Genomic DNA, 26857 nt, shown 5'->3' with positions numbered 1-26857 from the left:
CTTGATGTTCTCTAACTTGATGTTCTCTAATTTGATGTTCCCTAACCTAACTCTAACTTGATGTTCTCTAATTTGGCATTCTCTGATTTATTGTATAATTTGACATTCTCTGAGTTGATGCTTTTTTGATGTTCTCTATCTTGACGTTCTCTTGATGTTCACTAATTTGACGTTCTCTAACTGGATTTCCCTAATTTGGTAGTCTCTAATTTGACGTTCTATAATTTAATCTCTATTTTGATGTTCACTTACTTGATGTTCTTTAAAGGTAATCCCTAAATTGATGCTTTTAATTTGACATTCTCTTGATGTTCACTAACTTGATGTTCTCTAATTTGAGGTTCTTTAACTAAATCTCTAACTTGACGTTCTCTAATTTGATGTTCTCCGACTTGATGAACTCTAACTTGACGTTCTCTAATATAATATCTAACTCGATGTTCTCTAAATTGACATTCTCTAACTAATTCGCTAACTTGACGTTCTCTAACTAGACATTCTCTAACTTAATCTCTAATTTGATATTCTCTAACTTGATGTTCCCTAACCTAACTCTAACTTGATGTTCTCGAATTTAATCTCTAATTTGATGTTCTTTAATTTGGCGTTCCCTGATTTATTCTCTGAGTTATTCTATAATTTGACATTCTCTAATTTAATCTGTAACTTGATGTTCTCTAACTTGATGTTCCCTAACCTAATATCTAATTTGATGTTCTTTAATTTGACGTTCTCTAATTTAATCTCTAATTAAACATACTGTAATTTGATGTTCTCCTACTTGATGTACTCTAATTTGACGTTCTCTAATTTAATATCTAACTTGATATTCTCTAAATTGACATTCTCTATTTAATTCTCTTACTTGACGTTCTCTAATTTGACGTTCTCTACCTTGACGTTCTCTAACTTTAACTCTAATTTGGTGTTCTCTAATTTGACATTCTCTATCTTAATCTCTAACTTGATGTTCTCTAATTTGATGTTCTTTAATTTGGCGTTGTCTGATTTATTCTGTAACTTGACTTTCTCTAACGTGATGTTCTTTTGATGTTGTCTAATTTGACATCCTCTAATTTGATGTTCACTAACTAGATTTCTCTAATTTGATGTTCTCTATTTTTACGTTCTATAATTTAATTTCTAACTTGATGTTCACTAAATTGATGTTCTTTCAACTTAATCCCTAAATCGATGCTTTTAACTTTACATTCCCTTGATGTTCGTTCTCTAATTTAATCCCTAATTTGACGTTCCCTAACTTGAAGTCCTTGACGTTCTCTCACAGGGTCCCTCACTGAAGAAGACGGTGCTTGCGAGGACGTGGTGACCACGGAGACAGATGGGGGCGGAGCCAGGGGGTCTCTGGTGGTCAACCAGGAGAAACTGAAGCTGAGTGAGATGATGTTCGGGATGGAGAGAGGCGGCTGTGCTCTGGCTGAGGCCAAGCAGAACCAATCAGAACCAAAATCGGACTCGGTTCATAGAGCGGGCGATGGTTCAAAGAGTGGCGGGAAGAAAACGAGTGTGGACGTGAAAGAAGACGGTGCTGGAGTGCTCCCAGACACCAGTAAGATGGGCCATGCGCCGTGGCAGGAGGGGGTTCTAGAGCGTCTGAGCGAGGATCTGAGCCCACAGGAGTACAACATGTACATCGTCCATCATGGCCGCATGCTGATGACGTTCGGACATATACAACCGTGTACGCCCCGAGACAAGGACTTTGTCTACGGGAACCTGGAGCCCATTCCCGTCCAGACCCTGCGCTCCTTCAAGGTGACCGCCGCGACAAGCCGCCATGTTTCCTGCTGGCATGTCACGCTCACGTGCGCTCTCCTGCAGGTTCCAGACAGCTACCACCACAAGCGGCGGCTCCATCTGTACGACCAGGCCCCGGCCCCCACTGAAACCCGCAGCGTGGACACGTCTGAGCTCCAGGTCGGCGAGGAAGACTTCTTCGGCGACGAAGCGGCCGACACCCTGCTGGTGTACGCGGAGAGGGAGGTCCGAGGGCACAAGGTCAGGTGACTTCTGATTTACATCCCTTGGAATGTTTTCCGAACGCCGTGAACTTTTTGATGACGTCTTCAAGATCAGCGAGTCCAAAGCAGCGGACGGGCTCTACGTGGACGTGGGAACGCAGACGCACTCGTTCCGCTCGGCGCCGTTTAAGCGCGACACCACCTTGGCGGATGTAACGTCCGGCAAGCCGCAGAAGCTCCACCTGCGGTTGCAGGACGAGAGCGTGAGCGGCCGACACAACCGAGCCTGCTGCGTCTTCAACTTCCTGTGCGGCCACTGCTTCCTGCGTAACCAGTTCTCCTCACATGTCAGGTACCAGGAACATGGCCGCCTTCCTGGTGGACCGAGACGTCCCCTTTGCGTCATGTGTCATTTTTAATATGACCCAAATAAGTTGATTGATGGTGTCCCTCAGGAACGTCCACGCTGACATTCAGTCATGTCTGAGCGGTTGGTTTGTGCAGAGGTGTCCCCTGGCCTACCTGGGCTGCACCTACACCTGGAGGAGGTTCCGACCCGCCAGCCATGACGCCTCAGTCACCTACAAGTCAGATCTTTTTATATTTCATACACAACGCTTTTAAAAACCGGGACGTTCTCTGACATGATGTTCTCTAATGTGACAGTCCCTAAAGCAGGGTTTAGCAACCCAAATGTTCAAAGAGCCATATTGGACGTTCTCTAACATGACGTTATCTAATGTGACATTCTCTTAACGTAATGTTATCTAAAGTGACGTTATCTAACCTGACGTTCTCTTACGTGACATTCTCTTAAAGTGACGTTCTCTTAAAGTGACGTTCTCTTAACTAATGTTACCGAACGTAATGTTATCTATCGTGATGTTATCTAACGTGATGTTCTCTAATGTGACATTCTCTTAACGTAATGTTATCTAAAGTGACGTTATCTAACCTGACATTGTCTTAAAGTGACGTTCTCTTAAAGTGACGTTCTCTTAACTAATGTTACCGAACGTAATGTTATCTATCGTGATGTTATCTAACGTGATGTTCTCTAATGTGACATTCTCTTAACGTAATGTTATCTAAAGTGACGTTATCTAACCTGACATTGTCTTAAAGTGACGTTCTCTTAAAGTGACGTTCTCTTAACTAATGTTACCGAACGTAATGTTATCTATCGTGATGTTATCTAACGTGATGTTCTCTAATGTGACATTCTCTTACCGAATGTTATCTAAAGTGACGTTATCTAACCTGACGTTCTCTTGCGTGACGTTCTCTTAAAGTGACGTTCTCTTAAAGTGACGTTCTCTTAACTAATGTTACCGAATGTAATGTTATCTATCGTGATGTTATCTAACGTGATGTTCTCTAATGTGACATTCTCTTAACGTAATGTTATCTAAAGTGACGTTATCTAACCTGACATTGTCTTAAAGTGACGTTCTCTTAAAGTGACGTTCTCTTAACTAATGTTACCGAACGTAATGTTATCTATCGTGATGTTATCTAACGTGACGTTCTCTAATGTGACATTCTCTTACCGAATGTTATCCAAAGTGACGTTATCTAACCTGACGTTCTCTAAGTCAGATCTTTTTATATTTCATACACAACGCTTGGACAAACCGGGACGTTCTCTGACATGATGTTCTCTAATGTGACAGTCCCTAAAGCAGGGGTCAGCAACCCAAATGTTCAAAGAGCCATATTGGACGTCCTCTAACGTGACGTTATCTAATGTGACATTCTCTTAACGTAATGTTATCTAAAGTGACGTTATCTAACCTGACGTTCTCTTGCGTGACGTTCTCTTAAAGTGACGTTCTCTTAAAGTGACGTTCTCTTAACTAATGTTACCGAACGTAATGTTATCTATCGTGATGTTATCTAACGTGACGTTCTCTTAAAGTGACGTTCTCTTAACTAATGTTACCGAACGTAATGTTATCTATCGTGATGTTATCTAACGTGACGTTCTCTAATGTGACATTCTCTTAACGTAATGTTATCTAAAGTGACGTTATCTAACCTGACGTTCTCTTACGTGACATTCTCTTAAAGTGACGTTCTCTTAAAGTGACGTTCTCTTAACTAATGTTACCGAACGTAATGTTATCTATCGTGATGTTATCTAACGTGATGTTCTCTAATGTGACATTCTCTTAACGTAATGTTATCTAAAGTGACGTTATCTAACCTGACGTTCTCTTACGTGACATTCTCTTAAAGTGACGTTCTCTTAAAGTGACGTTCTCTTAACTAATTTTACCGAACGTAATGTTATCTATCGTGATGTTATCTAACGTGATGTTCTCTAATGTGACATTCTCTTAACGTAATGTTATCTAAAGTGACGTTATCTAACCTGACGTTCTCTTGCGTGACGTTCTCTTAAAGTGACGTTCTCTTAAAGTGACGTTCTCTTAACTAATGTTACCGAACGTAATGTTATCTATCGTGATGTTATCTAACGTGATGTTCTCTAATGTGACATTCTCTTAACGTAATGTTATCTAAAGTGACGTTATCTAACCTGACGTTCTCTTGCGTGACGTTCTCTTAAAGTGACGTTCTCTTAACTAATGTTACCGAAAGTAATGTTATCTATTGTAATGTTATCTAACGTGATGTTCTCTAATGTGACATTCTCTTAACGTAATGTTATCTAAAGTGACGTTATCTAACCTGACGTTCTCTTGCGTGACGTTCTCTTAAAGTGACGTTCTCTTAACTAATGTTACCGAACGTAATGTTATCTATCGTGATGTTATCTAACGTGACGTTCTCTAATGTGACATTCTCTTAACGTAATGTTATCTAAAGTGACGTTATCTAACCTGGCGTTCTCTTACGTGACATTCTCTTAAAGTGACGTTCTCTTAAAGTGACGTTCTCTTAACTAATGTTACCGAACGTAATGTTATCTATCGTGATGTTATCTAACGTGACGTTCTCTAATGTGACATTCTCTTACCGAATGTTATCCAAAGTGACGTTATCTAACCTGATGTTCTCTAAGTCAGATCTTTTTATATTTCATACACAACGCTTGGACAAACCGGGACGTTCTCTGACATGATGTTCTCTAATGTGACAGTCCCTAAAGCAGGGGTCAGCAACCCAAATGTTCAAAGAGCCATATTGGACGTCCTCTAACGTGACGTTATCTAATGTGACATTCTCTTAACGTAATGTTATCTAACGTCACGTTATCTAAAGTGACGTTATCTAACCTGACATTCTCTTACGTGACATTCTCTTAAAGTGGCGTTCTCTTAACGTGACGTTCTTTTAACGTAATGTTATCTAACGTGTTGTTATCTAACGTGAGGTTATCTAACGTGACCTTCTCTAACGTGACGTTCTCTTAACGTACTGTTATCTAAAATGACGTTCTCTAAAGTGATGTTCTCTTAACGTAATGTTATCTAACGTGAGTTTCTCTAAGGTGACGTTCTCTAAAGTGACGTTCTCTAAGGTGACGTTCTCTTAACAACACGTTCTCTTAACGTAATGTTATCTAATGTGACATTCTCTTAACGTGACGTTCTCTAAACGTAATGTTACCTAACCTGACGTTATGTAAAGTGACATTCTCTAACGTGATGTTATCTAACGTGACGTCCTCTGACGTGACGTTCACTTAACTAATGTTATCTAACGTCACGTTATCTAACGTGACGTTCACTAATGTGACATTCTCTTAATGTGACATTCTCTTAACGTGACGTTCTCTTAACGTAATGTTATCTAACGTGACGTTATCTAATGTGACGTTCTCTAACAAGACTATCTCTTAGTGTGACGTCATCTAACGTAATGTTATCTGACGTAATGTTATCTAACGTGACGTTCTCTTACATGACATTCTCTTAACGTGATGTTCTCTTAACATAATGTTACCTCACGTGTTGTTATCTAACGCAACGTTATCTAACCTGACGTTCTCTAACGTGACGCTATCTTAACGTAATGTTATCTAACGTGACTTTCTCTAAGGTGACGTTCTCTAAGGTGACTTTCTCTAAGGTGACGTTCTCTAATGTGACATTCTCTTAACGTAATGTTATCTAACGTGACGTTATCTAATGTGACGTTCTCTAACGTGACGTTCTCTTAGTGTGATGTCATCTAACGTAATGTTATTTAACGTAATGTTATCTAACGTGACGTTCTCTAACATGACATTCTCTTAACGTGACGTTCTCTTAACGTAATGTTACCTCACGTGTTGTTATCTAACGTAACGTTATCTAACCTGACGTTCGCTAACGATACGTTCTCTTAACGTAATGTTATCTAACGTGACTTTCTCTAAGGTTACGTTCTCTAAAGTGACATTCTCTAAGGTGACTTTCTCTAAGGTGACGTTCTCTTAACATGACGTTCTCTTAATGTGACATTCTCAAACGTGACGTTCTCAAACGTGACGTTCTCTTGGCGTGACGTCATCTAACGTAATGTTATCTAACATGACATTCTCTTAACGTGACGTTCTCTTAACGTAATGTTACCTTACGTGTCATTATCTATCGTAACGTTATGTAAACTGACGTTCTTTAATGTGACATTCTCTAACATGACATTGTCTTAACGCGACGTTCTCTAACGCGACGTTCTCTAACGCGACGTTCTCTAACGCGACGTTCTCTAACGTGACGTTCTCTAACGTGACTTTCTCTAAGGTTACGTTCTCTAAAGTGACGTTCTCTAAAGTGACGTTCTCTAAGGTGACTTTCTCTAAGGTGACTTTCTCTAAGGTGACGTTCTCTTAACATGACATTCTCTTAATGTGACATTATCTAATGTGACGTTCTCAAACGTGACGTTCTCTTGGCGTGACGTCATCTAACGTAATGTTATCTAACATGACATTCTCTTAACGTGACGTTCTCTTAACGTAATGTTACATAACGTGTCATTATCTATCGTAACGTTATGTAAACTGACGTTCTTTAATGTGACATTCTCTAACATGACATTGTCTTAACGCGACGTTCTCTAATGCAACGTTCTCTAACGCGACGTTCTCTAACGTGACGTTATCTAACGTGACTTTGTCTAAGGTTACGTTCTCTAAAGTGACGTTCTCTAAGGTGACGTTCTCTAAGGTGACGTTCTCTTAACATGACGTTCTCTTAATGTGACATTATCTAATGTGACGTTCTCAAACGTGACGTTCTCTTGGCGTGACGTCATCTAACGTAATGTTATCTAACATGACATTCTCTTAACATGACGTTCTCTTAACGTAATGTTACATAACGTGTCATTATCTATCGTAACGTTATGTAAACTGACGTTCTTTAATGTGACATTCTCTAACATGACATTGTCTTAACGCGACGTTCTCTAACGCGACGTTCTCTAACGCGACGTTCTCTAACGTGACGTTCTCTAACGTGACGTTATCTAACGTGACTTTCTCTAAGGTTACGTTCTCTAAAGTGACGTTCTCTAAGGTGACTTTCTCTAAGGTGACTTTCTCTAAGGTGACGTTCTCTTAACATGACGTTCTCTTAATGTGACATTATCTAATGTGACGTTCTCAAACGTGACGTTCTCTTGGCGTGACGTCATCTAACGTAATGTTATCTAACATGACATTCTCTTAACGTGACGTTCTCTTAACGTAATGTTACCTTACGTGTCATTATCTATCGTAACGTTATGTAAACTGACGTTCTTTAATGTGACATTCTCTAACATGACATTGTCTTAACGCGACAGTCTCTAACGCGACGTTCTCTAACGCGACGTTCTCTAACGCGACGTTCTCTAACGCGACGTTCTCTAACGTGACATTATCTAACGTGACTTTCTCTAAGGTTACGTTCTCTAAAGTGACGTTCTCTAAGGTGACTTTCTCTAAGGTGACTTTCTCTAAGGTGACGTTCTCTTAACATGACGTTCTCTTAATGTGACATTATCTAATGTGACATTATCTAATGTGACGTTCTCAAACGTGACGTTCTCTTGGCGTGACGTCATCTAACGTAATGTTATCTAACATGACATTCTCTTAACGTGACGTTCTCTAACGTAATGTTACCTTACGTGTCATTATCTATCGTAACGTTATGTAAACTGACGTTCTTTAATGTGACATTCTCTAACATGACAATTGTCTTAACGCGACGTTCTCTAACGCGACGTTCTCTAACGTGACATTATCTAACGTGATGTTCTCGTAACGTGACGTCCTCTAACATAATGTTATTTAACGTTATGTTATCTAACGTGATGTTCTCTAACATGACAATCTCTTAACGTGACATTCTCTTAACGTAATGTTTCCTCACGTGTCGTTATCGAACGTAACGTTATCTAACCTGGCGTTCTCTAACGTGAAGTTCTTTAATGTGACGCTCTCTAACGTGACATTCTCTTAACGCTACGTTCTCTTAACGTAATGTTCTCTCACGTGACGTTCTCTAATGTGACGTTCTCTAATGTGACGTTATCTAACGTGACGTTATCTAACGTGACGTTATCTAACGTGACGTTCTCGTAACGTGACGTTCTCGTAACGTGACGTTCTCTATCATAATGTTATCTAACATAATGTTATCTAACGTAATGTTATCTAACGTGACGTCGTCTGACGGGACGTTCTCTAACGGGACATTCTCTAAAATGACGTTCTCTAACATGTTCTTTCCATGAAATGTTCTCAATACTCTCACCAACCACTGGAGTTAGAGTACAAAGGTGAAACCTGGACCCTTCTATTCTTCTACAGCCGACACCTGCGTACTTTCAACTTGCGTCCCAGCGGTGACGATCTATCTGCAGTCGCCGGTTCCGCTCTGAGCTCGCTGCCCTTCGAGGTTCTGCGTCACGTGGCCAGCTTCCTGGACAGCCTGTCATTGTCCCAGCTGGCTCTGGTGTCCCGCCTCATGAGGCAGGTGTGCTGCTCCCTGCTGCCGGCCCGAGGCATGGTCACGCTGCGCTGGGAGAGGACGTCCCGCCCTCAAGGGGGGGTCAGGTGGACGGCTCAGCCAGTAAGAACGACCCGTGCTCGTCCTTCGTGATGACCATGACGACTCTCACGTTCCCTTCATGCTCCTCGTCTGTTAGGTGTGGGAGTTCAGTCGTCTCTTCTCCTCGGTGGACTCGTGGCGGATGACGGACGCCCCCCCGATGTCTGCCCACCTTAAAGTCTGTCCTTTCTATGAGACCGCCTTGCCCAGTCAGCCTGTGGCCCTCCTCAGCGTGACCGAGGAACATGGCGGTCTTAAGACGCCTAGTCTGGTCACACATTTCACATCTGGACGTCTCTGAGAGACACGTACTGTCCCTTTAAACGCCCCTCATGCTTCTTAGTGTCTAAAACTATTAAAGAAAGTTCCTTTCCTGTAATTGTCCCTCTTTGGGGTTCATTTTACTTTTTACTTTCATATTCTCCATGTTGTTGACAGAACCTCAGAACCCTGGGAAATGATGATCAGCATGCAAGTCAGGCCTTTGTCATCACTGCTGGATCGTCTTGGGAACATGAAGCACGGCTAAGGTTTTATCCACGATGTTTCATCTTTAACTTATTACCAACTTAAAAGTTTTAACAAATTTAAAAGAACCTTAAGTTCCCCAAAACTTGTAAAAAAAATTGATCGGAAAATGTTTAAAAAATGTTAAAAAAAAGTTGCATCAAAGTAATATTTTTTTACTTATATATATTTTAAGTTGTAATTTTTGTCCGACTTATTTTTTGGAAAATTTTGGGAAAATTTTACTTAATTTTTTTGCATCTTCAGCTTATCACCAACTTAATTATATCACGTTTTACCAACCTATAAAATACATTTAATTAGGTCCAGTGTGATTAATTTGCTGCCTTTTTTCATGTTTATTAAACCTAATTTTTGTTATATCTTGAAGTTATCACCAACTTAATTATACAAAGTTTTAACAAACTGAAAAACAGAAAGTTCCCAAAAAGTGATTGCAAAATGTTGCGACAATTTATTTTAAAGTTGCATCAAAGCAATATTTTTTTAACTTACATATATTTTAATTAGGTGTGGTGTAATTAATTTGCTGTCTTCTTCCATTTTTGTCCGACTTAATTTTTGGAAAATATAACTTAATTTTGTTGCATCTTCAGCTTATCACCAACTTAATCTTATCAAGATTTACCAACCTATAAAATACATTTAATTAGGTCCGCTGTGATTAATTTGCTTCCTTTTTTCATGTTTATTAAACCAAATTTTTGTTATATCTTGGATTTATCACCAACTTTATTATACAAAGTTTTAACAAATTGAAAAACAGAAAGTTCTCAACTTGCAAAAATGTATTAGAAAATATTGCAATATTTTAAAAAAAAAAAATTGCATTAAGGTAACATTTTTTAGTTATATATATTTTAATTAGGTGTGATGTAATTAATTTGCTGTCTTCCTTCATTTTTGTCCGACTTATTTTTTGGACAATTTTTGGAAAGATTTTACTTAATTTTGTTGCATCTTCAGCTTATCACCAACCTAATTTTATCAAGTTTTACCAACCTATAAAATACATTTAATTAGGTTGGGTGTAATTAATTTGCTGCCTTTTTTCATGTTTATTAAACATAATTTTTTGTTGCATTTTGAATTTATCACCAACTTAATTATACAAAAGTTTTAACTAACTAAAAAACAGAAAGTTCCCAAAAATTGATTGCAAAATGTTGCAACAATTTATTTTAAGGTTGCATCAAAGCAATATTTTTTTAACTTACATATATTTTAATTAGGTGTGGTGTAATTAATTTGCTGTCTTCTTTCATTTTTGTCTGACTTAATCTTTGGACAATTTTTTGAAAATGTTACATAATTTTGTTGCATCTTCAGCTTATCACCAACTTAATTTTATCAAGTTTTATCAACCTATAAAATACATTTAATTAGGTCAGGTGTGATTAATTTGCTACTTTTTTTCATGTTTATTAAACCTAATTTTTGTTGCATCTTGAATTTATCACCAACTTAATTATACAAAGTTTTAACAAACTAAAAACCAGAAAGTTCCCAAAACTTGCAAAAATTGATCGGAAAATGTTGCGACAATTTAAGGTAACATTTGGCATTAAGGTAACATTTTTTTTAACCTACATATATTTTAGTTAGGTGTGGTGTAATTAATTTGCTGTCTTCTTTCATTTTTGTCCGACTTAATTTTTGGAAATGTTTACTTAATTTTGTTGCATATTCAGCTTATCACCAACTTAATTTGATCAAGTTTTACCAACCTATAAAATACATTTAATTAGGTCAGGTGTGATTAATTTGCTACTTTTTTTCATGTTTATTAAACCTAATTTTTGTTGCATCTTGAATTTATCACCAACTTAATTATACAAAGTTTTAACAAACTAAAAACCAGAAAGTTCCCAAAACTTGCAAAAATTGATCGGAAAATGTTGCGACAATTTAAGGTAACATTTGGCATTAAGGTAAAAAAAAATTTAACCTACATATATTTTAGTTAGGTGTGGTGTAATTAATTTGCTGTCTTCTTTCATTTTTGTCCGACTTAATTTTTGGAAATGTTTACTTAATTTTGTTGCATCTTCAGCTGATCACCAACTTAATTTAATCAAGCTTTACCAACCTATAAAATACATTTAATTAGGTACGGTGTAATTAATTTGCTGCCTTTTTTCAAGTTTATTAAACCTAATTTTTGTTATATCTTGAATTTATCACCAACTTAATTATACAACGTTTTAACAAATTAAAAAACAGAAAGTTCCCAAAACTTGCAAAAATGTATTGGAAAATTTTGTCACTATTTTTTTTAAAGTTGCATCAGGGTAACATTTTTTTTACTTACATAGATTTTAATTAAGTGTGGTGTGATTAATTTGCTGTTTTCTTTCATTTTTGGGACAATTTTTGGAAAATGTTACTTAATTTTGTTGCATCTTCAACTTATCACCAACTTAATTTCATCAAGTTTTACCTACATATAAAATACATTTAATTAGGTCCGCTGTAATTAATTTGCTGTAATTTTTCATGTTTATTAAACCAATTTTTTGTTATATCTTGAATTTTTAACCAACTTAATTGTACAAAGTTTTAACAACTAAAAAACAGAAAGTTCCCAAAACTTGCAAAAATGTATTGGAAAATGTTGCGACAATTTTTTTTAAAGTTGCATCAAAGTAAAAAAATTTTAACTTACAAATATTTTAATTAGGTGTGGTTTAATCAATTTGTTGTCTTCTTTCATTTTTGTCCGACTTAATTTTTGGAAAATGTAACTTAATTTTGTTGCATCTTCAGCTTATCACCAACTTAATTTGATCAAGTTTTACCAACTTATAAAATACATTTAATTAGGTCTAGTGTGATTAATTTGCTGCCTTTGTTTATGTTTATTACACCTAATGTTTGTTATATCTTGTATTTATCACCAACTTAATTATACAAAGTTTTAACAAATTAAAAAACAAAGTTCTCAAAACTTGCAAAAATTGATTGTAAAATGTTGCAATATTTTAAAAAAAGTTGCATTAAGGTAACATTTTTTAGTTATATATATTTTGATTAGGTGTGGTGTAATTAATTTGCTGTCTTCTTTCATGTTTATTAAACCAAATTTTGGTAATATCTTCAATTTATAACCAACTTAAATATACAAAGTTTTAACAAACTAAAAAACAGACAGTTCCCAAAACTTGCAAAAATGTATTGGAAAATGTTGCGACAATTTTTTTTAAAGTTGCATCAAAGTAACATTTTTGAACTGACAAATGTTTTAATTACAGTAGGTGTGGTGTAATTAATTTGCTGTCTTCTTTCATTTTTGTCCGACTTAATTTTTGGAAAATGTAACTTATTTTTGTTGCATCTTCAGCTTATCACCAACTTAATTTTATCAAGTTTTACCAACCTATAAAATACATTTAATTGCCTGCCTTTTTTCATGTTTATTAAACCAAATTTTTGTTATATCTTGAATTTATCACCAACCTAATTATACAAAGTTTTAACAAATTAAAAAACAGAAAGTTCTCAAAACTTGCCAACATTTATTGGAAAATGTTGCAATATAAAAAAAAAAAAGTTTCATTAAGGTAACATTTTTTAGTTATATGTATTTTAATTAGGTGTGGTGTAATTAATTTGCTGTCTTCTTTCATTTTTGTCCGACTTATTTTTTGGACAATTTTTGGAAAGATTTGAGTTAATTTTGTTGCATCTTCAACTTATCACTAACCTAATTTTATAAAGTTTTACCAATCTATAAACTACATTTAATTAGGTCCAGTGTGATTAATTTGCTGCCTTTTTTCATGTTTATTAAACCTAATGTTTGTTATATCTTGTATTTATCACCAACTTAATTTATACAAAGTTTTAACAAACTAAAAAACAGAAAGTTCCCAAAACTTGCAAAAATTGATTGGAAAATGTTGACTTTTTTTTTTAAGTTGCATCAGGGTAACATTTTTTAACTTACATAAATTTTAATTAAGTGTGGTGTGATTAATTTGCTGTCTTCTTTCATTTTTGTCCGACTTATTTTTTGGACAATTTTTGGAACATTTTACTTAATTTTGCAACAATTTTTTAAAAAGTTGCATCAAAGTAAAAATGTTTAACTTACAAATATTTGAATTAGGTGTGGTGTAATTAATTTGCTGTCTTCTCTCATTTTTGTCCGACTTAATTTTTGGAAAATATAACTTAATTTTGTTGCATCTTCAGCTTATCACCAACGTAATTTTTTATCAAGTTTTACCAACCTATAAAATACATTTAATTAGGTCCGCTGTGATTAATTTGCTGCCTTTTTGCATGTTTAATAAACCTAATTTTTGTTATATCTTGAATTTATCACCAACTTAATTATACAAACTTTTAACAAATTAAAAAATAGAAAGTTGTCAAAGCTTGGAAAATGTTGCAATTTTTTTTTTTTTTAAAGTTCCATTAAGGTAACATTTTTTAGCTATATATATTTTAATTAGGTGTGGTGTAATTAATTTGCTGTCTTCTTTCATTTTTGTCCGACTTAATTTTTGGACAACTTTTGGAAAGATTTGACTTAATTTTGTTGCATCTTCAGCTTATCACCAACCTAATTTTATCACGTTTTACCAACCTATATACTACATTTAATTAGGTCCTCTGTAATTGATTTGCAGCCTTTTTTCCTCGTTTTTGTTGTATCTTTAACTTATCACCAACTTAATTATACCAAATTTTAACAATTTAAAAAACATAAAGTTAACAAAAATTAATAGGATTTTTTTTTTTTTAAGTCGCATCAAAGTAACATTTTTTGAGCGTGCATGTGAGGTTCCTCCTCCTGCCGCAGGGGGGCACTAGTCTCCTGACACACAAAGCTTGCTGCTTTGTCGTGCACGCAGCTGGCCGTGTCACCTAGGCGCGTGCGCGCGGTAGGTGAAGACGAGGTTATTTGTCCTCATCTTCCTCATCTTCCTCAGCAGCTTCACCGCGAAGGCAGCCCGCCGCTGCACGCTCCCGGTTGGCTCGGTAGCGCGCGCGGGCGCGTGCGTGCCGCCACGTCTCGCCTGGACCTTTTGTGTGCCAAGGACACGCGCGCGGAACTGCGCAGCCGACGTCACTTTTGGGTAGGCCTCCGCGCACCGCGTGCACTCAAAACAAAAGAAGTGTGAGCGCGTGTTGATGTTTCTTGGACGCGCGTGCACGCACCTCCCCTTTCTCCCGCACAGCAGCCTCGCGCGTGCACGTCGTTCCGCGGCGGTGGCCATGGACGCGGGCAGGCTGGAGCAGCACGTGGCCAGCGTGCGCAGAGGAATAGTCTTCCTCGAGCAGGAGCACGTGACCCTGCTGGCTGGCTTGCACGTGGAGATCGCACACCTGAAGAGACGTTGCCATGGTACCTGCACGCACACACACACACACACACACACGTGCACGCGCGCACACACACACACACTGCAGTCAGTCATCGCTTGGTGTGTGTGTGTGTGTGTGTGTGCAGAGCTGAGTTGTGAGCTGGACTCCAGGTTCCCTGACAGAACCACCACAGGTGAGACAACGGGGGTCAGAGGTCATGTGATCACATGGTGTCATAATTAGGGATGATGTTCGAAACCGGTTCTCCCGGTTGTTCGATAAGAAAAGAACCGATTCCATGGACTCAAATCCTTTTTTGAGAACCGGTTCCCGTTATCGAGGCCACTATAGTAAAGAAAAATAGTTGGTTCTTTATTCGAATCCCTGGGAACGAATCCCGTACCACAGGAAATGCCCTGTGGGACATCACAAGAAATGACGTAGCTCAGTCATTAGACTGAGCTACGTCATTTCCTGTGATGTCACACAAGCAGCAAAAATAATGGACTGGAAAAAACGCCTCAAGGCATGGCTATTCACCTTTAGCAGGGGTGTCCAAAGTGCGGCCCGGGGGCCATTTGCGGCCCGCAACTAATTGTTTACCGGCCCGCCACACATTCTGGAAATGCTATTGCAAAAATAAAAGAAAACATTAAAAAAAGTGGAATGAGGTGAATTCTGACTAGAAAAAGTTGCAATGTTGACACAAAGTTTTTTTTCTTTTGTCTATATTTTTCTTTTTTTTTGCCATTGCTCAAAACAAAAAAAAAAGTCAATGTTATAATGAATTATTGAACTATTCAAGGCTTTAATTATTTCAAAAATGTCATTTTAAAATGTTTTATGTGGAAAATATTGCATATATTGTGTGGTTGCCATACAGAAACATTGTTTTCTTTGACAAAAGAACAAATCCCTGGGAACAAATCCCGTCCCACAGGAAATGCCCTGTGGGACATCACAGGAAATGACGTAGCTCAGTCTAATGACTGAGCTACGTCATTTCCTGTGATGTCACACAAGCAGCAAAAATAATGGACCGGAAAAAACGCCTCAAGGCATGGCTATTCACCTATAGAAGGGGTGTCCAAAGTGCGGCCCGGGGGCCATTTGCGGCCCGGAGCTAATTGTTTAGCGGCCCGCCACACATTCCGGAAATGCTATTGCAAAAATAAAAGAAAACATTAAAAAAGTGGAATGAGGTGAAATCTGACTAGAAAAAGTTGCAATGTTGACACAAAGCTGCCATGCAGGCTGTTTTTTTTCTTTTGTCTATCTTTATTTTTATTTTTTTTTGCCATTGCTCAAAAAAAAAAAAAAGTCAATGTTATAATGAATTATTGAACTATTCAAGGCTTTAATTATTTGAAAAATGTCATTTTAAAATGTTTTATGTGGAAAATATTGCATATATTGTGTGGTTGCCATACAAAAACATTGTTTTCTTTGACAAAAGAGCAAATCCCTGGGAGCGAATCCCGTCCCACAGGAAATGCCCTGTGGGACATCACAGGAAATGACGTAGCTCAGTCATTAGACTGAGCTACGTCATTTCCTGTGATGTCACACAAGCAGCAAAAATAATGGACCGGAAAAAACGCCTCAAGGCATGGCTATTCACCTATAGCAGGGGTGTCCAAAGTGCGGCCCGGGGGCCATTTGCTGCCCGCAGCTAATTGTTTAGCGGCCCGCCACGCATTCCGGAAATGCTATTGCAAAAATAAAAGAAAAAATTTTAAAAAGTGGAATGAGGTGAATTCTGACTAGAAAAAGTTGCAATGTTGACACAAAGCTGCCATGCAGGCTGTTTTTTTTCTTTTGTCTATCTTTATTTTACTTTTCTTTTTTGCCATTGCTCAAAAACAAAAAAAAAGTCAATGTTATAATGAATTATTGAACTATTCAAGGCTTTAATTATTTGAAAAATGTCATTTTAAAATGTTTTATGTGGAAAATATCGCATATATTGTGTGGTTGCCATACAAAAACATTGTTTTCTTTGACAAAAGAGCATAAAACAAACAAAATAATAGTTCAAACGTAAAATTGGCAGATATATCTGAAGTTGATCTCGTAACTTAAGTGTTGAAAGTAAGAAAAAACAATACAAATGTATCACTTTATGAGCGGGCCACCTTTTGGATCCTAAACATATTTAATGGGATTTTATTTATCTTTTCACTGTGATTACTCAAAAATAACAATGAATTAATATCAATGTTGTCTTGCATTATTGATGTTTTTAAGGCTCTAATTACTTCACATCAAACATTGCTTTCTGAAGGTTTTGGGCAGTGGGGGAAATACTGCATATTTCACTTTTATTATAAAAAACAAAGTTGTCTTGACAGAAAAGGCATAAAATCTTTTTGGGTTTTTTTCAATTTTATATCAACCTGAAGTTGATATACTGTAGAGATTTACTGTAGGCGTTAATAAAAAAAAATGATTTGACTTGTTTTTAACATTTTAATGACTTAGACCCTTTATGGTCCACGGAAGCCCTAAAGGTAAAAAAAAATTTTTAAAAATCCATATATTTTGTTATGATTTGAAAATGAAAACTATCAAAATGGCCCCCGCAGGCTTTAATTTTTCCATGTGCGGCCCTCAGTGGAAAAAGTTTGGACACCCCTGACCTATAGTGATCACAGAGACAGGTTGTTTTTGTGTTACTGTATATATTTGTTTTTCTAAAAAATCACACTTAATATACTTTGGGTAACAACAGTCAATATTTAATTTTTTTTTTTTTTAATTTTAGTGGGGTAACAGTCAATATTTATTTATTTATTTAATTTAATTTTTTTCTTATAAAATAAAAGTGAGCTTTTGTTAAACCAAATATTGTGTTTTTTTTCCATACACAACAACCTATCTGGATTCGATAAGAGAATCGATAAGGAATCTGTTCGATAAGAGGATTCGATAATGGGCTCGAACTCGATAATTCCTTATCAAACATCATCCCTAGTCATAATGTCATAATGGTGATTCAATGTCATCACTTTACACCTCATAGCCACTAGGGGGCATGTTTGCATATGCAGTAATGTATTTTTTGTTTCTATGGTGACATTAATCGATTAATTGTCATCAAGTTGTTATTAACGTGTCTGCATGTGTCTCAGAGAAGGAGGCGGAGCTGGCGGCGCGCTGCCAAGCGGCACAGCGCCTCCTAGAGGAGCGGCAGTGCATGATGGTCGCCGCCCGCGGGGAGGTGCGCCTGGGACGGGCGAGGGCGTCCGAACTGGGGCGGAGCCTGCGCGAGGAGGAGCGCCACTTCCTGGAGGAGCTGAAGCGGCGCAGCCACAAGATCACGCTGCTGAATCGGGAGCTGCAGCGCCAGAACGCCGCCACGTCCGCGCTGTGCCGTCAGCTGCACGCCGCCCGCGCCAAACTCGAGCAGCAGCGAGGGTACGCGGCGGGCGCCGCTCAGGAGGAGGAAGGACGAGAGGAGGAAGGCGAGGCCGCGGAGTGGCTGCTGACCCCACCGCCTCCCGCCTCCCCCGGCCACCCCGCGGCGAGACGCGGCGTGAGGGAGGCGCGGGTCCGAGCCTGCGTCCCCCAGGAGAGAGTGACATCGCCACAGAGGCCACACCCCATGCCTGACCCCGCCCTCTTCCTGGTGCCCTTCAGATTCCGCCTCCTCCGCTGGAGCCGGCCAATCAGACTGCAGGATGCCGAGGACGACTGGGAGGACGTGGACGAGGACGGGCTGCACGGGAGGGTGGACATGGGCACCGCCGAGGGAGAGACGGCGCTGTGATGACGGCGGAGGGGCGGAGTCAGCCTTCAGCCACGCCCAATAGGATAAGAGGAACGTCGTCTACTACTTCATTCAGGAAGTGTCTTTTGGAGCGATTGGCGTGTAGGAGGAGGACACTGATTGGCTGTTGATGTAGCAGAAGCCCCGCCTCCCAGCCTGCTATGAATGTGAGCGCTTTCTAGCAGGAAGTTTATTAAATTGATGCATTGTTGTGACAGCAATTAATCTGTTGTCTTTTGTCACATTTTCATCTTTGAAAAAGTTTAAATTATGAATTTCTATGAGACTCGGAAAAAAATGCATCAAATCATTTGTATGGCTGCTTTTATTTTGAAATCCGACTCGAGAAGCAACAGCTGATGTTGCCATGACAGCGTTCACCCCCCCCTCTCCTCTAGTTCCATTTCCAGAACCTTCCCACACTGAGCGTGCTCAGAATCCTAATGCGTCGCTGCAGCGTTGCCACGGTAACTGTGTCGGCCTTCCAGTGCGTGGAGGGCCGGAAGGGGGGATGTGCCGCGTCCCTCGTGTGACCGGGACGCTGAGCCGCCGGCAGGTGACAGACTTCCTATTTATACACCGGCCGTGCGTGCGCGTGCTCAATGTGCACGCATTTGCCACTCAAGGTTGACGGAGACAAACACAGGAAGTGACATCGTGCCTGGCTGAGAGGTCGCCCCCTCCTGGACGAGCATGAGACAAGGACAAGGACACACTTGTTGGGGAGGAACGTTGAAGATGATTCGGTAAGTTGTAAGTCGCATTTTCTTCACTTTTTCACAAAGTCTACTTATCAAAATAGAATAGTGTGTGCGTACGTGTGTTGCAGGGTTTTGTTCCAACTCTGAGGACTTGATCTTTAGCGATAATCCACAAGCTAGCACAGATCAATCAAACTGACATTAATAAACATGACCTTACTCAGCAGCCAGTAGGCGTGACCCAGTCTTGTAGCCACGCCCACAACCCACCAAACACGCCCCTTTATTAGTCAAGCTAGAGAAGAGCTCAGCTGCTGCAAAGCATCATGGGTAACATGGTCCAATGCTGCCACACGCTGTCGGGGTTCTGCAAGTGCAACGACGAGCCATCGGGGGGCGCCGCCGAGAGGTCTCCCCTTCTGTCCAGCCAGGACAGCGAGTGCAGCTCCACCGCCACGACCACGCCCTCCGACTGGGAGGACGAGGTCCCCACCATTTCCACCGACGTCCCGGACGCCTCCCTGCACTCCCTGTTCCCGGACATCGTCCTGAGCAGCCACTTTGGGGGCGACGCCCAGCCCATGGTGTGTCTGCTGGTGTCCGACGAGGAGGAGAGGCGGATGGAGTTGGAGACGCAAACGGAGCAGGAGACACAGGCCGGTACGGCGGTCCAGACGCAGGCTGTGGTTGAAAAGATGACACCGGTGTTCCCGCAGAACGTAGAGCAGGAGGAAGTGTCCACCTGTCCCACGCAGCGTCCTGTCCAGGATGACCACGGGGTCTTCGTGATGCAAGAAAATCATACGTTTGTTAACAGGAAGTTAGCATGCAGGTCAACAGATGGTAAAGTGTGGTCCAAAGACAAGCCAGGTGGGATTGCAGGGAACATCAACGAAGGAGAAAAAGACGAGCAGAGAAGTTCTCTTCTTCTACAATCAAAGACGAAGACGTCACAAAGAGATGTGGGCGCAGATGACCTGAGGTTGCAAGCAGGTATGTCACTGATCTTTGCTGACGTCCTCATTGTCCTCGCTCTGTCCTTATCTGTCATGTCATGCGTCCTCAGAAGACGTCTCGTGTGAAGATGTGGACGACCGCAAGCACCAACTCTGTGACATTATCAACCTCCTGGAGATGACCTTTGCTGTCAGGATCAAACCTCCTGAAGCGGACATCTTAGAACTGCAGGTGCTGGTGATGATACAAGATGAAAGATCTTCTCCCAGGAAGCTGAGGGTCCTTGTGGACTTTTAGGTGTCAAGTTCCATGTCTGTGGCAGAGCTTCAGCAGATGTTGATGGGTCACGAGCTGACCTGCCATCGCACGTGCTTCTCTCTCCGTCTGGACAACACCGTGATGGATGCTGCCAGAAAGCTAAACTCCATGGAGGGTCTCCATGGAGGCGTAGTCCAGGTGGTAGAAGGTAGCTGCTATTGTCTTCATTGTAGCTTGTGAGTGTAAAGCAAGGAGTCATCTTCATCATCCACTCAGAGTGTTACTCCATACGGGACGCTACCTTCCATCTGAGACACGTCCAGGAGCTTCTAAGAAGTCTTGACCCCACAGAGGCCTTCAATGGAGACAATGGACGCTCTGTGTCTCACCTCGCTTTCTTCACCCAAGGTAACAGGAAGGCTAACAACACTGTCCTCCAGCTCCTCCTCTTCTATCTGCATGTTCTGACCTCCATATTCACTTTACAGTGGGTGAGAGTGAGGGATCCAGGCGAGCTCCTCCAGACTTCCTTCTCCCTGGAAGCCTCAAGCGCCCTCTTCTTCCTCTGCACCCTGTCCACAGTGAGTCTAAGGTGCGTTGTGGTCCACAAATGAAGAGATCATCTTTTATTGTTGGTGCTGAATAAAGTGCTGATGTTCCTGCTCTAAAAGCAGCATCTCCAATGTGTGAGGGAGCTGACCTCCAGCAGCTGGAACCCTCCTCCGGGGAACAGGAGGATGCATGGAGACCTGATGTACCTCCACGCTGTGACCATGGAGGGCCGAGAAGTCAACATCACGTCGTCCACACGTGGCTTTTATCCCAACCAGTGAGTCTTCTATACTTTGAAATCTTGGCTTGAGGAACGATCTCCTTGGATTCATCTCGCAGGTCAACACCTTTCACCTTCAACCCCAAACCTGCTCGTCCCACAATCATTTGCCATTCGCTGGTGGAACTGCTGACTCAGGTCAGTCCTGCCTTCAAGAATAACTTCAACAACCTGCAGAAGAGAAGGTGAGGAATCAGCCGCATGTGACCCTCACACCATAATGAAAGTCCATGAAGTACTTCCTGTTGACCAGGGTCCAGCTGCATCCGTTTGAGCGGATTCCTGCACCTTTCCCAGCGTTCACCTGGATGGCTCCTCAGGAAGGCCACAGTTTGGACCGCATCAGAGTCGAGAATGTCCATGCGTGCCGCGTGGATCAGGACCAGAACACAACTGGGAAGGTTGGAGATACTTTGTAGTCTGGTGCTGGGACTGGTTCTGGTGCTGAGGCTGACCATGGGGTGTGTGTTCTGAGTGCAGTGTCGCGACTGGAACGAGGAGCTGCAGAGAGCAAAAGAACTTTCCAGAAACTCCCCTCGGGACCGCCTGCACAGAGACAGGATCCTATTCAAGGTGAAGTCCATGTGTATGTCTATGAAGAGCAGAATGAGATGTTATCCTTGCTTGTAGACCAACAGAGACTTTGTGGAAGCTTCCAGAAGAGGAGCAGTGGCAGTCATTGACGGTCACGTCATGCCGCTGAACCCGGGGGAGCCTCCTCACATGCAGATGTTCATATGGAACAACATCTTCTTCAGCCTCGCTCGTGACATATCTCAGCACTACAGACCACTAGGGGGCGATGCTGCCGCACACACTGCTGCCAGCTGTGACCTGAGAGGAGTTCAGGTAGTCATGACGATAAAGTCTTCATGTCCTTTGTAGGGATGAGATGACTTGCAGGACTTGTCAACTGCAGGCGTACACCTCTGTGGACACAGAGGGTCTACATACTCTCGGGACTACGGTGGTGGACTATCGTGGCTCCCGTGTGATCGCCCAGTCGATTGTACCTGGTATTCTGGAAAAGAACCAGGAGCAAAGCGTTCTTTACGGTTCTACTGACCATGGCCAAACTATTATGACGCACCCAAGGTAAGGAACTGCACACACTGTTTTCACACAGCTAAGCATTCTCATGCTGATGTGATGTCTGTAGATTTGTGCAGCTTTTGGAAAAAGCCAGCAAACCTCTAAGAGTCCAACCTCACCTGGTGCTGGACCACCACAACACCCAAGTGGAGCTCTACTCTGGCGTTGAGACCAAAGGAATCTTAGGTAATGACGGCAGACCCTACATCTTGGACCTTATGCGTACCTTCCCTGCGGACCTTAATTTCCAGTACTCAGAGAAGACCCAAGTCAACATGGTGGAGGTGCCAAAGGAATGCCAGAGCTTTGGTTACCCTAAGCGACATCGTCACAGCCTGGCCAGTTTGAGGCCAGAACTGATAGATGCCTTTGTCCAGCACAGGTGAGAGGAGACCTGCGGTTAGCTGCTGGGTGATCGTTTCAACCATCACCTTCTGGTTTCAGGTTTGATACATTCATCAAGAAGGCGGGTAATCGGCCTTTTGACAACCAAAAAGACACTGGTAACTGGACCTGAAGAGTGATGTCCTTGGAGGACATCTTCATCTGATGTTGTTTTGGCCTTCCTGTAGGATATCCTGACAGAGGATCAGTGAGAGACTTCAACATCTGCTTCAACCCTGACCTCTGCTCTCCAGGTACTGCCGTGTCCTCAGGAAGAGAACATCAGCGTCTTCTTGCCTTGAAGGATTCTTTTTTGCAGGTGTCCGCTTTGCTTCTTCTGAGGACCTTCACTGTCAGCGTCGCCTGCTGTGGGACGCTGCTGCTTTTCTCCTTTCCAGTCAAATTCCACTTGTGGTCTGACTCACTCACCTTCATCTGTGTCATGTCCATGTTTAATGGGAAGACCTGTATGTGTGTGCGCACAAAGCTGCAGGACTGTCTGGACCACCGAATGGCGCCAATGGACGGAGCCGCTCTGACGTTAGTGCTGCACCAGCGAGGCGTTAACGTTCGTTATTTGGGAACCTTGCTGAGGCAGTTGGACAACGTGGAGGACCGTGGGGCACACTGTCTCGTTCGGGTACTCCTGGTGTCATGGACAAAACTATCGATTTGAACTTTGTGGAAGAACCTTTCCTTCTTGTTCACAGAGAGTTTGTGTCAGTGAGGTGGTCAGCCGAAGTGCAAAGCATGTCTTCAGGATGTATCTTCAGGTGAACGTCTTATAGTAAGTTTGATTTGTAACCATTGTCCTAATACGGTCACTGGCGCTGTCGAACAGGAAGTGGAAGCTGCGACTCTCTCTGCCGCAGTCAGCCACTTTCTCAACTGTCTCCTGACGTCCTCCGCGCTCGACTCTTCAGACCAGATGCTGTCCCGCCGCAGGAGTCGCCGTCGCCGCCGTAGCCACGGCAGCCGAGCTTCAGATGCCACCTGGGCCAGACTGACCCCGGGTGAGCTGTGGGTCAAGATCCGGACCGACGCCGAAGATGTCTACCAGTACACACTTGACAGGTGTGTGTCCGTGCATGTGAGATACAGCGAAAAAGTGTGACACGGTTGTGTCCTCTCGGTCCTCAGTGGTTTTATGGAGGACTACGGCCTGCAGAGGGTCTCATTGCTGAGAGAGTTCACCATCAAGACTGGTGTTCAGGTCTGACCCACAAAGTCGAGTCGACTGGAACACAACAAGTTCTAAAATCTTCATCACGTCCACTCAGGTGCGCATGAGGGAGTACCCTTTGGATTCCCGACTGCGAGCCGTGTTCGGAGAAGAAGACGTGGTCAACATGTTGGCCGTGGTCAAGCATGTCACGTACACAGCCAGCGGCGCCACCTGGCTGCTGGAGCAAGCGCATGCAGCCGTGCAGCAAGGTAAGCGACAAGCCACTCACTCACTTAGTTGATGTGGGTTCTCGCAGCCATCGGAGGGGTGTTGTGGGCTTGTTTGCAGGGCGTGTCAGCGCAGCTTTTGACTTAGTCAGCCAAGCTCTGACACTCTTCACCAGCGTGTGCGGCGCCTTGCACGAGGACACGTGCACGTGCCAGCGAGTGCTGGGACGACTGAGCTACATGCTAGGACAACATGCACTTGTAAGTACTCAACACACTAACTCGCCATTTATTCAATGTCTATGGATGTTGTCCTTCATCCCGGTCATAATATTCTCAGGGCATTCAATTGATCGCAACTGGACTGTTCAGTTTGTCTTAGAAGACGTTTTTGCCTCTCATCCAAGTAGGTTATAATTATTAACTTAGGCTAGCTGCTAACTGTTTATGTAGACACAATCAGCTGCTAAGTGCTTGTCAGGCGGGGGGACTGAAAATAAATTCAGGGTTAGCCAACGTTTGTGATCGGCTTTAAAAGGCATTAACCGGCAATGGCGATCACTTCGTTTTTCACAACAATTAGTCGATACTGACCGGTGGCCAACCATTTGGCACATACCCATCAAAATTCATCCGGGTCAGGGTCACGGGGGACATCGTCTCAGTATGGAAGTTCAGACTTCCTGGTCTCTGGCAACTTCTTCCGAGGCGTTTCTGGGTCTACTCTGGGCTTGTGACCATAAGTGAGGGTAGGAACTCGGTCAATACGTCTCAGCCTATCAGAGGCGTGTCTCCTGATACTAAATGGCTTCTCCGGCCAGTAGGGGGCTCACAAACACTTACATGCAGAGATCATGAATTGAAGTTAGCTTGTGGCTGAGAGCAGTATGATGCTGTGTGTGTCAGGCCGTCAGCCACCAGAGGCGGGCAGTGATGAGCAGTGAGCGCACGCGAGGCGTCGATCACCCACAAACCATTCGTGACTACGTGAGTGCCACTGAACCTCCACTTCGCTGACGCTAACAAGTGCCTGCGTCACATGTTAGCTAATGCTAACGTCGCTCCTGTGCAAAGCAGACCTTGCTAGCGCTGTACTGCGCGGCTGCAGGCCAACCGGTCGCCTCTCTGCATCTGCTGTATCGCGCTCGCTACCTCGCCCTCCTGGTGACCGGGGAGGATCATCCCCACGTGGCGCAGCTGGATGTGAGTTGACATTTCAAACCCCCTCTTAAAAACTTGTATTCAAGACACTTGCGTTGTCCTCAGAGCATGCTGGGTGTGGTCCTTCACGGCCTGATGGAGTTGGACCTCTCCTTGAAGTTCCTGCACAATGCCTCAGTTCTAACCTCCAAGTACCACGGTGACATGTCCACGAAGCACGCACACAGGTGCCTCCTGGTGATGGGTGGGAGGTGTCATGGTGGAGGTTCACCTCACAATCATGTTTTTTTTTTTGTCTTCCACTCAGCCATCATCTTCTGGCCACGTTGCACCACAGCAGAGGAGACTTTGAGTCAGCGTTGCGCCACGAGAACAAGGCGCGTTCGATATACGAGACACAGGTGAGTTGATCGATGCCGATGTCTCACGGCCTGTGTTCCGCTTTGTCACATGACCATGTTGAAGGTGTTGGAGGGCCACGTGAGGAGCAGGGAGAGCTCCGAGTACCTGAAAGACCTGACTCAACAGCAGGACAGCAACTTGACTCCGCCTCCTCAGGTGCGTGCATGCAAATGAGCGCCACCACAGACTTACACTTTGGTGATGTTTGTGTCTTTCCAGTTCTTCCACAAGATGCTTCAACAGCTCAACATGACCTGTGGACACGTACTTATTCCTCCCAGGTGGGGATCTTCTCATAAACGACATGTTGTGAAAAATAACTTGTTTTTTTCTCCTTCACTTAGTGCTGAAGATAACGCACAGCTGAGAGTGCGAGAAGTCAACGTTCAAGACCTGGAGAAGCTGTTGTCGTCCAACATCTAGTGTTGCCTTCATGGAGGAGACCGAAGTATTGGACAGCAGTTTTGTTGTACTCCTGCAGTCCCTTTAGTGTCTACCGGACTTCATGTCTGTTCCATGGAGGTCTTACTGGAACACATGACTTGAATATGACATCAAGTCACATTACTATTAGATTACTTTATTGTCATTGCACGTGTCAAAATTACAGAGCAACAAAATGCAGTTAGCATTTAACCAGAGGTGCTTATAAGCTGTGAATTAAAGGCCTACTGAAAGCCACTACTAGCGACCACGCAGTCTGATAGTTTATATATCAATGATGAAATCTTAACATTGCAACACATGCCAATACGGCCGGGTTAACTTATAAAGTGACATTTTAAAATTCCCGGGAAATATCCGGCTGAAACATCGCGGTATGATGACGTATGCGCGTGACGATGTCCGAGTAACGGAAGTTATGGTACCCCGTAGAATCCTATACAAAAAGCTCTGTTTTCATTTCATAATTCCACAGTATTCTGGACATCTTTTGCAATGTTTTTAATGAACAATGAAGGCTGCAAAGAAGACAGTTGTAGGTGGGATCAGTGTATTAGCAGCGGACTACAGCAACACAACCAGGAGGACTTTGTTGGAGCGCTAGCCGCGCTAGCCGCCGACTTCACCTTGACTTCCTACGTCTCCGGGCC

General features: G+C 42.1%; 3 protein-coding genes across 10 annotated transcripts in view; all 3 read left to right on the top strand.

The window, feature by feature from the left end:
- Positions 1-14498, top strand: part of LOC133651170 (F-box only protein 40-like) — an 18255-nt gene extending 3757 nt beyond the window's left edge. Inside the window, exons 3-10 of one of the 3 annotated variants that reach the window (XM_062049159.1) lie at positions 1289-1776; positions 1843-2019; positions 2093-2334; positions 2438-2569; positions 8734-8995; positions 9072-9282; positions 9413-9504; positions 14443-14457. In XM_062049159.1, coding sequence (XP_061905143.1) covers positions 1289-1776; positions 1843-2019; positions 2093-2334; positions 2438-2569; positions 8734-8995; positions 9072-9275 — 1505 coding nt within the window. In that variant the 3' untranslated portion in view covers positions 9276-9282; positions 9413-9504; positions 14443-14457. Of the gene's footprint in view, positions 1-1288; positions 1777-1842; positions 2020-2092; positions 2335-2437; positions 2570-8733; positions 8996-9071; positions 9505-14439 lie in introns of all 3 variants that reach the window. The other 2 variants (XM_062049157.1, XM_062049158.1) reach the window with 2 other exon arrangements.
- Positions 14325-18805, top strand: ccdc92bb (coiled-coil domain containing 92Bb). The gene is made up of 4 exons (XM_062049167.1): positions 14325-14586; positions 14689-14855; positions 14961-15008; positions 17947-18805. Exons 2-4 carry the CDS (start codon positions 14726-14728, stop codon positions 18582-18584), a joined length of 816 nt encoding a protein of 271 aa, XP_061905151.1. The 5' UTR covers positions 14325-14586; positions 14689-14725; the 3' UTR covers positions 18585-18805.
- Positions 18616-26857, top strand: LOC133651169 (clustered mitochondria protein homolog). 6 transcript variants are annotated; one of them, XM_062049152.1, is made up of 31 exons: positions 18616-18751; positions 18983-19140; positions 19211-19330; positions 19392-20278; positions 20352-20473; positions 20540-20708; positions 20777-20908; positions 20989-21092; positions 21172-21329; positions 21392-21517; positions 21586-21733; positions 21813-21905; positions 21963-22181; positions 22252-22427; positions 22492-22806; positions 22869-22927; positions 22997-23062; positions 23128-23222; positions 23296-23448; positions 23519-23581; positions 23650-23882; positions 23949-24021; positions 24089-24242; positions 24322-24461; positions 25107-25187; positions 25278-25403; positions 25467-25588; positions 25669-25762; positions 25827-25919; positions 25983-26044; positions 26108-26856. In XM_062049152.1, the coding sequence occupies exons 4-31, from the start codon at positions 19612-19614 to the stop codon at positions 26184-26186; spliced, it is 4122 nt and encodes a 1373-aa protein (XP_061905136.1). In that variant the 5' UTR covers positions 18616-18751; positions 18983-19140; positions 19211-19330; positions 19392-19611; the 3' UTR covers positions 26187-26856. The 6 variants fall into 6 exon arrangements, with proteins under 6 accessions (XP_061905136.1, XP_061905140.1, XP_061905139.1 ...); XM_062049156.1 differs by lacking the exon at positions 18616-18751 and having other exon boundaries at positions 18936-19140; positions 22492-22610; positions 22683-22806; XM_062049155.1 differs by lacking the exon at positions 18616-18751 and having other exon boundaries at positions 18936-19140; positions 20355-20473; positions 26108-26857.

Source organism: Entelurus aequoreus, linkage group LG05, assembly GCF_033978785.1.
Source record: "Entelurus aequoreus isolate RoL-2023_Sb linkage group LG05, RoL_Eaeq_v1.1, whole genome shotgun sequence".
Taxonomy (NCBI): Eukaryota; Metazoa; Chordata; class Actinopteri; order Syngnathiformes; family Syngnathidae; genus Entelurus; species Entelurus aequoreus.
The sequence above is the reverse complement of the archived record's forward strand: the minus strand, read 5'-3'. Positions and strand labels throughout refer to the sequence as shown.

Coding starts and splice junctions, on each gene's coding strand:
- ccdc92bb (XM_062049167.1), top strand. CDS start 14,726: ATGGACGCGGGCAGGCTGGAGCAGCACGTGGCCAGCGTGCGCAGAGGA. Junction 14,856..14,960: donor CCTGAAGAGACGTTGCCATG/GTACCTGCACGC, acceptor GTGTGTGTGCAG/AGCTGAGTTGTGAGCTGGAC. Junction 15,009..17,946: donor CCCTGACAGAACCACCACAG/GTGAGACAACGG, acceptor CATGTGTCTCAG/AGAAGGAGGCGGAGCTGGCG.
- LOC133651169 (XM_062049152.1), top strand. CDS start 19,612: ATGGGTAACATGGTCCAATGCTGCCACACGCTGTCGGGGTTCTGCAAG. Junction 21,330..21,391: donor CGTGGCTTTTATCCCAACCA/GTGAGTCTTCTA, acceptor TTCATCTCGCAG/GTCAACACCTTTCACCTTCA. Junction 26,045..26,107: donor CACGTACTTATTCCTCCCAG/GTGGGGATCTTC, acceptor TCCTTCACTTAG/TGCTGAAGATAACGCACAGC.